Source organism: Oncorhynchus clarkii, chromosome 28 (assembly GCF_045791955.1).
Source record: "Oncorhynchus clarkii lewisi isolate Uvic-CL-2024 chromosome 28, UVic_Ocla_1.0, whole genome shotgun sequence".
Classification (NCBI taxonomy): Eukaryota; Metazoa; Chordata; class Actinopteri; order Salmoniformes; family Salmonidae; genus Oncorhynchus; species Oncorhynchus clarkii.
In genome coordinates this window covers 33,700,890-33,709,514 of record NC_092174.1, presented here as the reverse complement: position 1 = coordinate 33,709,514, position 8,625 = coordinate 33,700,890, and the positions used below count along the sequence as shown (strand labels likewise).

The following is an 8,625-nucleotide window of genomic DNA, read 5'->3' as shown; positions in this document are numbered from 1 at the left end:
CCTGAAAAAATGTCTGAAGTCTATAGTGCTCTTGTCCTGACTCCTGTCCCAAGGTGACAAGACACATCCCAGTCATAGCGTACAATGTTGCACGGTCATAAAAATAACACCCCTCTCTACTTCCCCTCACTTTATAGAACAGTAATTAACTTTTAAGCAGCTATCCCACTGGCTTACAATCAATTATATTCACTGCATTGTTCATTCATTCTCGCTCTCTGTCACCCTCTCTCTCAGAAGAAGGGAGGGGTTGAGCAGAGGCAGTAACCTCTAACCGATAACAGTGCTCGAGGATTTAAAGTTAGACCACCGTCAGCGTGCGGAACCAGTAGGGTAACGTGACCAGAGAAGGATAGAATGCTGTTCAGTCAAACCGGAGCACTGACCAAGGACATTTTGATTCATTTTATAACTTTTTGGAGCTATTTGACCAATTCAAACTTGATTAAAAAAGAGTCAAAGAGCACACACAAACCAGCATTTACCAGACAAAGATCAGCATCAAACTTCATGCGGACGTGAGAAGAGAAGTGATGAGGACAGTTTGGACAAGATACCCATGACATAGTTGGAATAATAGACCCACGAAACATTTTCTGACGTGTTAGTCAAAGGATCCTTAGGGAATCTTATTTCCATCTTGCAGGTAAGAAAGGGGTTTTACTGACATTCGCCTGCTCATGCCTCTTTACATTGAATTTAGCTGCACGTTGGGGATATTGTAAGCTATCAGGTTTTCTAACTCATGGGCTATTGGAAAAAGTGTCCGTTATAAATGTTGTAGCCTAAACTTTTCATGTGTTTATGAGCAGACGGGACTCCTGTCGATTATGGCGAATACCTTGTTCATCTGTTTCCCACTGGTTCTCCTGGCGGGACATCTCCTCATGGTTACCGGACAAGCCACCCGAACACCGGTTTCGCAAGACCCGCGCCCAGACGTCCATCCGTCCGCCACCCAGAAACCAGTATTATCTGGTAGAGAGGACAGGTTCAACGCCAATGTCTCCACTGCTCGGCGCATGCGACCTTTGCCACCGATGTGCTCGGGACCCACGGAGATCAGAGACACATTTAAGTACATCAACACGGTAGTATCATGTATCGTGTTTGTTGTCGGTATTATCGGGAACTCCACGCTCCTCAGAATCATTTACCGGAACAAGTGCATGCGCAACGGGCCCAATATTCTCATAGGGAGCCTGGCGCTGGGAGACCTGCTGCACATTGTGATTGATATTCCCATTAACGTGTACAAGGTGAGAACAATCAAACGCACCAGCATAGGCTCGGCATGCATGTAGGCTACACAACACGCAAGCGCACACACACAGGGTTAGTTAACAAGCTGAGAAACAGGAATACTGAGCCAAAAATATGTTCTCTGTCCCCAGTAAGCTTGTTTTGATATTTTAAAAAATCCCTCCAGGCAGGCCAGAATCATATCAAGCTCAGACACTTGTCTGCAAGCCAAATACTTTCTTCTTTTTAGACCACATTGTATTACAGTACCTCCGTCTCTGTAGCACGTTTTCCTTTGTCTGAGCCATACCACATTCCACATGACTTTCTCTCTCTGTTATGCTTGAATATCCTGTATATTTGGACTATTAGGTGTGTGTGTGTGTGTGTGTGTGTGTGAGAGAGAGCGAGGGTACGTGTGTGAGATATATATATATATATATATGGTATGCAGTTAATCATTTAAACATGTTTGGCTTCCCATAATGCCAATATCTATAATACTCTCTCTCTCTCTCTCTGTATGTATACACATACAGAGAGAGAGAGAGAGAGTATTATAGATATTGGCATTATGGGAAGCCAAACATGTTTAAATGATTAACTGCATACCAGAAGAATCTACCTGTGTTCTATGGAGATAAAATCACATGTGATTCCAATACAGTAGGGTGAGATTGCCTCCACATGCTGATCTATGGTCAGTTTGGTGTTTACCTCCACATGTGATTCCAATACAGTAGGGTGAGATTGCCTCCACATGCTGATCTATGGTCAGCTTGGTGTTTACCTCCACATGTGATTCCAATAGGCCTCATAAGCAGGCATGAAAACCATAAACCCCAATACAGGTTAGCCAGGGTTCAGCCTATATAGATTCTCATATTTTACTCATGACTGGTTATCATTTGCCATGGGTGTTCTTTTTGTCCATATCATTAAGTAGATTAGTTGAAATGTGTATAGAGTGAGATTCTGGGTTATGCTATCCTACTTACCCAGTATACACCAAGTAGAAATGACACTATAGCATTTTAATCACGTTCCTCCAAACTCAGATTATTCCTGTGTGAGTAACCCTGAACTCTTTATCCCTCTTCCCCTAGCTCCTAGCGGAGGACTGGCCGTTTGGTGTGGGTCTGTGCAAACTAGTGCCTTTTGTCCAGAAAGCTTCAGTGGGCATTACTGTGCTGAGCCTGTGTGCTCTGAGCATCGACAGGTACACTAACACACACACACACACACACACACACACACACACACACACACACACACACACACACACACACACACACAGAGAGAGGATATCCCCATAATGTTCCTCCCTGTCTCATCCTCTTCCAGGTACCGAGCAGTAGCGTCGTGGAACCGTATCAAGGGGATCGGTGTTCCCAAGTGGACGGCTATAGAGATCGCACTCATCTGGCTGCTGTCTATCCTGCTGGCTGTCCCTGAAGCTATAGCCTTCGACATGATCGCCATGGACTACAAAGGAGAGCACCTTCGCATTTGTCTGCTACACCCCATGCAGAATTCAGACTTTATGAGGGTACGCACACACACACACACACACACACACACACACACACACACACACACACACACACACACACACACACACACACACACACACACACACACACAAAAAATACTATATGGAGTGTCCCAGGCTGGGGTCTGATGTGGGAAGCTGCAGCTGTGTGCTGACTCTCCCCTAGTGGTCACTCTGGAAAATATAAATCATATGACTTATGAGGCCCCTGTTTGTCTGGATAAGGTAGTTTTAGTGTGTTTCTGTGTTTTCACAGGTTCGAGTACATCTGTGTGTGTTTGTGCGGTGTGTGTGTGTCTCAGAGTGACCGTTAGATGATAGCTTGAACTTGTGTAGTTGTCGTCCCAGAGAGGTTTTAGATGGAGTGCTAGTTGACGTTTTACCAAGACTGAACTCTGAGTTAGAGAGACCCTTGAGGTCTGCTTGAGGTTACTTCTCCTCACTCTTCTTCACTCCCTCATACTTCAGCATTAGGGTTTGGCTCCCAACTAACTCCCAAGGCAACAGGACCAATCAGAGTCAGATTTCCTCTACTGTCCGTGGATCTTTCTGATGGGTATTTTGCATTGTGAATTGCAATACACTTAAAGGGATACTTCGAGATTTTGCCAATGAAGCCCTTTATCTACTTCCTCAGAGTCAGATGAACTCATGGATAATATTTTTATGTCTCTGCATTCAGTTTGAAGGAAGTTGCTAAGTAGCGCTAGCGCAATTGCTAACTAATTTCCAGTTATTGTGCTAATGCCAGATAACATTGTCTCACAAACCCACCTCTAACTTCCTTCATAGAGACGTAATAATGGTATCCACGAGTTCACCTGACTCTGAAGTGGATAAAGGCCTGAATGCCAAAATCCCGGAGTATCCCTTTAAACGGAGTGTATGCGAGCAGCTTGATGTACAAGTACACCCCCTGGACGCTAGTCTATCGCAGGGCCTTACCCCCACTCAGAGACGCGTCGTGTCCCATTTTTAGTCTTTGGTACAACTCGGCCGGGGATCGAACTCCCAACCTTCAAATCTCAGGGTGGACCCTTTAACCACAAGGTCAATGAGTTGGTGCATTTTGTTGTGTGCCCTATAAAAATGTGTATTTCCTTTGTGTCCTTCCAGTTCTATAAGTCAGCTAAGGACTGGTGGCTGTTCAGTGTGTATTTCTGCCTCCCTCTGGCCGTCACCGCCGTCTTCTACACCCTGATGACTTGTGAGATGCTGAGGAAGAAGAACGGAGTCCAGATCGCCCTGAGTGACCATCTGAAACAGGTGACCTCTCTCTCCAGCCTTTATTTCATCTTTAATATTTAGGCTTGGCAGGTAGCCTAGTGGTTAGAGCGTTAGGCCAGTAACTGAAAGGTTGCTAGATCAAATCCCTGAGCTGACAAGGTAAACATCTGTCAGTTAACCCACTGTTCCCTGGTAGGCCGTCATTGTAAATAACAAACTGACTTGCCTAGTTAAATGAAGGTTACAAAAATATATTGTAATGTCCCTATATTTATGAAGGGCACTGTAGCTAGATTGATTGGTGGGTTGATTGATTCCTCTCTCTGTCTGTGTGTGTAGAGGCGTGAGGTGGCTAAGACTGTGTTCTGCCTGGTGCTGGTGTTTGCTCTGTGCTGGTTGCCTCTCCATCTCAGCCGCATCCTCAAGCTCACCATCTATGATGAGAAAGACCCTAACCGCTGTGAACTGCTCAGGTGAGGACCACATACTCTCATACACTTCAAACTGTTTTCCTTAAGATGCCTATGTGCCCCACCCTCGCTACATTGACTGTAATATTGTGAAAAAGGAGAGAGATGAAATAGGACTGTGTGTTTCTCCAGTTTCTTCCTGGTTCTGGACTACATCGGGATCAACATGGCGTCTCTTAACTCCTGCATCAACCCCATCGCTCTCTACATGGTCAGCAAGCGTTTCAAGATCTGCTTCAGGGTAAGACATATGTGCACCCACGCACGCACAGACACATACACATACACAGACACAGACACAGACACATACTGCATCTAACAGCGTGCCAAATGGTGTTAAATGTCCAAATAACTAATGTCCTCTCTCTCTCTCTCGTGCTCTCTCTCTCTCTCTCTCTCGTGCTCTCTCTCTCTCGTGCTCTCTCTCTCTCGTGCTCTCTCTCTCTCGTGCTCTCTCTCTTGCTCTCTCTCTCTCTCTCTCTCTCTCGTGCTCTCTCTCTCGTGCTCTCTCTCTCTCTCTCTCTCTCTCTCTCGTGCTCTCTCTCTCTCTCATGCTCGCTCTCTCTCTCTCTCTCTCTCTCTCTCGTGCTCTCTCTCTCTCTCGTGCTCTCTCTCTCTCTCATGCTCTCTCTCTCTCTCTCTCTCTCTCTCTCGTGTGCTCTCTCTCTCTCTCTCGCGCTCTCTCTCTCTCTCTCGTGCTCTCTCTCTCGTGCTCTCTCTCTCTCTTTCGTGCTCTCTCTCTCTTGTGCTCTCTCCCTCTTGTGCTCTCTCCCTCTTGTGCTCTCTCTCTCTCGTGCTCTCTCTCTCTCTCTCGTGCTCTCTCTCTCTCGTGCTCTCTCTCTCTCTCTCGTGCTCTCTCTCGTGCTCTCTCTCTCTCTCTCGTGCTCTCTCTCTCTCGTGCTCTCTCTCTCTCGTGCTCTCTCTCTCTCTCTCTCTCGTGCTCTCTCTCTCTCTCTCGTTCTAGTCATGTCTGTGTTGCTGGTGTCTGCCAGCTGAGATGTTGATGGATGAGAAACAGTCTTGTATGAAGCTCAAAGTCTCAGACCGGGCCTCCGACCAGAGCAACTCACGAGCTACTAACAAGTACACTTCAGCATGAGAGGGGCCCTGCGCAGTGCAGAGAAGTACTCAATGAAGTAACCTATGATCTACCTTAAAGGACTAATTGAAGATCAGTCATATAAACCTGATTCTGACTTAAACCATTATGACAAGGTCATAAGAAGTGCCCTTATTCAGGTATAGTTGATGTAGTTTAAAACCACCTGGAGAAAATAAGTGCTCTAATCCAGTAAAGTCTCCTCTGACTGGAGGGTGAAGTACTCAAGTGCACTTTGAGTGTTGCCTATGAAAGTGAATGGTCTGGGATGTGTAGCTGGGAGAGGGTTGATGGGAAGGAGGATCATTGGGGGAAGGAGGAGTGGATGGAAGTTTAGTGCAGACAATCAAATATCAGTATTATTGATAATGAATGGCACAACATCGGGTGGTCATATTGTAGAGAAATGACATTGCCGGGTGTGGCTGTTCCTGATTAGAACCTCTATATGAATGTTCATAAGATACATGACATAAGCCAAACCCAAAGAGGCATCATAGTGCAAATGACTGACTTGAGACATACAGAACATTATATGAACATTGCAAGTAGGTTGTAAAAACGTTAATTATACAGTATAATATCTGAACATATCCCATATACTACTCAGAATTCAAGGACTTTAGACTTAAATTGCTTTTACACTGTTTGATATTGTTACCAGTGGAGGCTGCTGAGGGGAGGATGGCTCATAATAATGTCTGGAACGGAGTGAATGGAATGGTATCAAACACCTGGAAACCTTGTGTCTGATGTATTGTTGGAATGATATCAAACACCTGGAAACCTTGTCTGATGTATTGTTGGAATGGTATCAAAATCTTCTCCAGCCCTTACCACGAGCCCGTCCTCTCCAATTAAGGTGCCACCAACCTCCTGTGATTGTTACCATTAGCATTTATATGTGATTTTAGCTGGATAGTTAGCTATAGCATCTTTGAATGTTTGATTGTGTGTTCTGTGTTTGGTAGGCGTTCAGCTGTTTCTCATTAAACTACTGATCTAATTGGGTTGGACAATATGTGAATAAATCATAAATGGCAGCACATTCCTAAAGTTCTCGCAATAACTTTCTGGCTTTATTTTCAAAATGTGTTTCAAAAACAGTTCAGTGTTTGTCTCAAATATGATCATTTTAGTATTCTGTAGCTTTGTGGACTGCCACCCAATTGTAAAAAACGATTGATTTTATTATGCTTTAATAGCGATCATGACAAGCCAAAAGGACTTTCGCCGCTTATTGGGGAGTCGGATGAGAGGGAGGGGAGAGGATATATTTTAAGTTTTTCTCTCCATATGCCTTGTGGTTTTTTGCCAAGGGATTGTGATGGTGTGTTATTGAATACGGAACGCTATATTGATGTTGTTGTATATCCTGTACATACAGTAGCTGTCCTGTGAGTGTATGGTTGTGATGATGCGCCTGTCAAAGGTTGTGTGGTTTATATTTTCCCCAAAATGTTACAAAATAAAAACATTTACATTTAATTGGTGTTTTTCAGACTTCTAGAATCCGACATAATTTAATCTACTGTATCACTACAGTCAACTGTCTGATAAGGACTGTACTAAACCAGTGCCTGCAGATATACTGAGCCAGCATATATATTAAAATTATATATTTGACTTAGTACTGGTGAACTGCAATACTCTTCAACACTGTGAGGGATGATTTTTTAAAAATGGTTTCATTCTACACCCCTTTCTCAGAGCTGTTTCCCTGCCCTCTCTCAGAGCTGTTTCCCTGCCCTCTCTCAGAGCTGTTTCCCTGCCCTCTCTCTGAGCTGTTTCCCTGCCCTCTCTCTGAGCTGTTTCCCTGCCCTCTCTCTGAGCTGTTTCCTTGCCCTCTCTCTGAGCTGTTTCCCTGCCCTCTCTCAGAGCTGTTTCCCTGCCATCTCTCTGAGCTGTTTCCCTGCCCTCTCTCTGAGCTGTTTCCCTGCCCTCTCTCTGGGCTGTTTCCCTGCCCTCTCTCTGGGCTGTTTCCCTGCCCTCTCTCTGAGCTGTTTCCCTGCCCTCTCTCTGAGCTATTTCCCTGCCCTCTCTCTGAGCTGTTTCCCTGCCCTCTCTCTGAGCTGTTTCCTTGCCCTCTCTCTGAGCTGTTTCCCTGCCCTCTCTCAGAGCTGTTTCCCTGCCCTCTCTCTGAGCTGTTTCCCTGCCCTCTCTCTGAGCTGTTTCCCTGCCCTCTCTCTGGGCTGTTTCCCTGCCCTCTCTCTGGGCTGTTTCCCTGCCCTCTCTCTGAGCTGTTTCCCTGCCCTCTCTCTGAGCTGTTTCCCTGCCCTCTCTCTGAGCTGTTTCCCTGCCCTCTCTCTGAGCTGTTTCCCTGCCCTCTCTCTGAGCTGTTTCCCTGCCCTCTCTCTGAGCTGTTTCCCTGCCCTCTCTCAGAGCTGTTTCCCTGCCCTCTCTGAGCTGTTTCCCTGCCCTCTCTCAGAGCTGTTTCTCCTGTTTCCCTCTCTCTGAGCTGTTTCCCTGCCCTCTCTGAGCTGTTTCCCTGCCCTCTCTGAGCTGTTTCCCTGCCCTCTCTGAGCTGTTTCCCTGCCCTCTCTGAGCTGTTTCCCTGCCCTCTCTGAGCTGTTTCCCTGCCCTCTCTGAGCTGTTTCCCTGCCCTCTCTGAGCGGTTTCCCTGCCCTCTCTGAGCGGTTTCCCTGCCCTCTCTGAGCTGTTTCCCTGCCCTCTCTGAGCTGTTTCCCTGCCCTCTCTGAGATGTTTCCCTGCCCTCTCTGAGCTGTTTCCCTGCCCTCTCTGAGTTGTTTCCCTGCCCTCTCTGAGCTGTTTCCCTGCCCTCTCTGAGCTGTTTCCCTGCCCTCTCTGAGCTGTTTCCCTGCCCTCTCTCTGAGCTGTTTCCCTGCCCTCTCTCTGAGCTGTTTCCCTGCCCTCTCTCTGAGCTGTTTCCCTGCCCTCTCTCTGAGCTATTTCCATGCCCTCTCTCTGAGCTGTTTCCCTGCCCTCTCTCTGAGCTGTTTCCCTGCCCTCTCTCTGAGCTATTTCCCTGCCCTCTCTCTGAGCTATTTCCATGCCCTCTCTCTGAGCTGTTTCCC

The 8,625-nt window shown here is 46.5% G+C and overlaps 1 protein-coding gene across 1 annotated transcript; it reads left to right on the top strand.

Moving 5' to 3' along the window:
* Positions 1 to 293: 293 nt before the first annotated feature.
* Positions 294 to 7,078, top strand: LOC139387251 (endothelin receptor type B-like). Its single transcript, XM_071133361.1, has 8 exons — positions 294 to 646; positions 813 to 1,259; positions 2,349 to 2,461; positions 2,587 to 2,791; positions 3,911 to 4,060; positions 4,361 to 4,494; positions 4,624 to 4,732; positions 5,456 to 7,078. Exons 2-8 carry the CDS (start codon positions 831 to 833, stop codon positions 5,588 to 5,590), a joined length of 1,275 nt encoding a protein of 424 aa, XP_070989462.1. The 5' UTR covers positions 294 to 646; positions 813 to 830; the 3' UTR covers positions 5,591 to 7,078.
* The last annotated feature ends 1,547 nt before the right edge of the window (positions 7,079 to 8,625 follow it).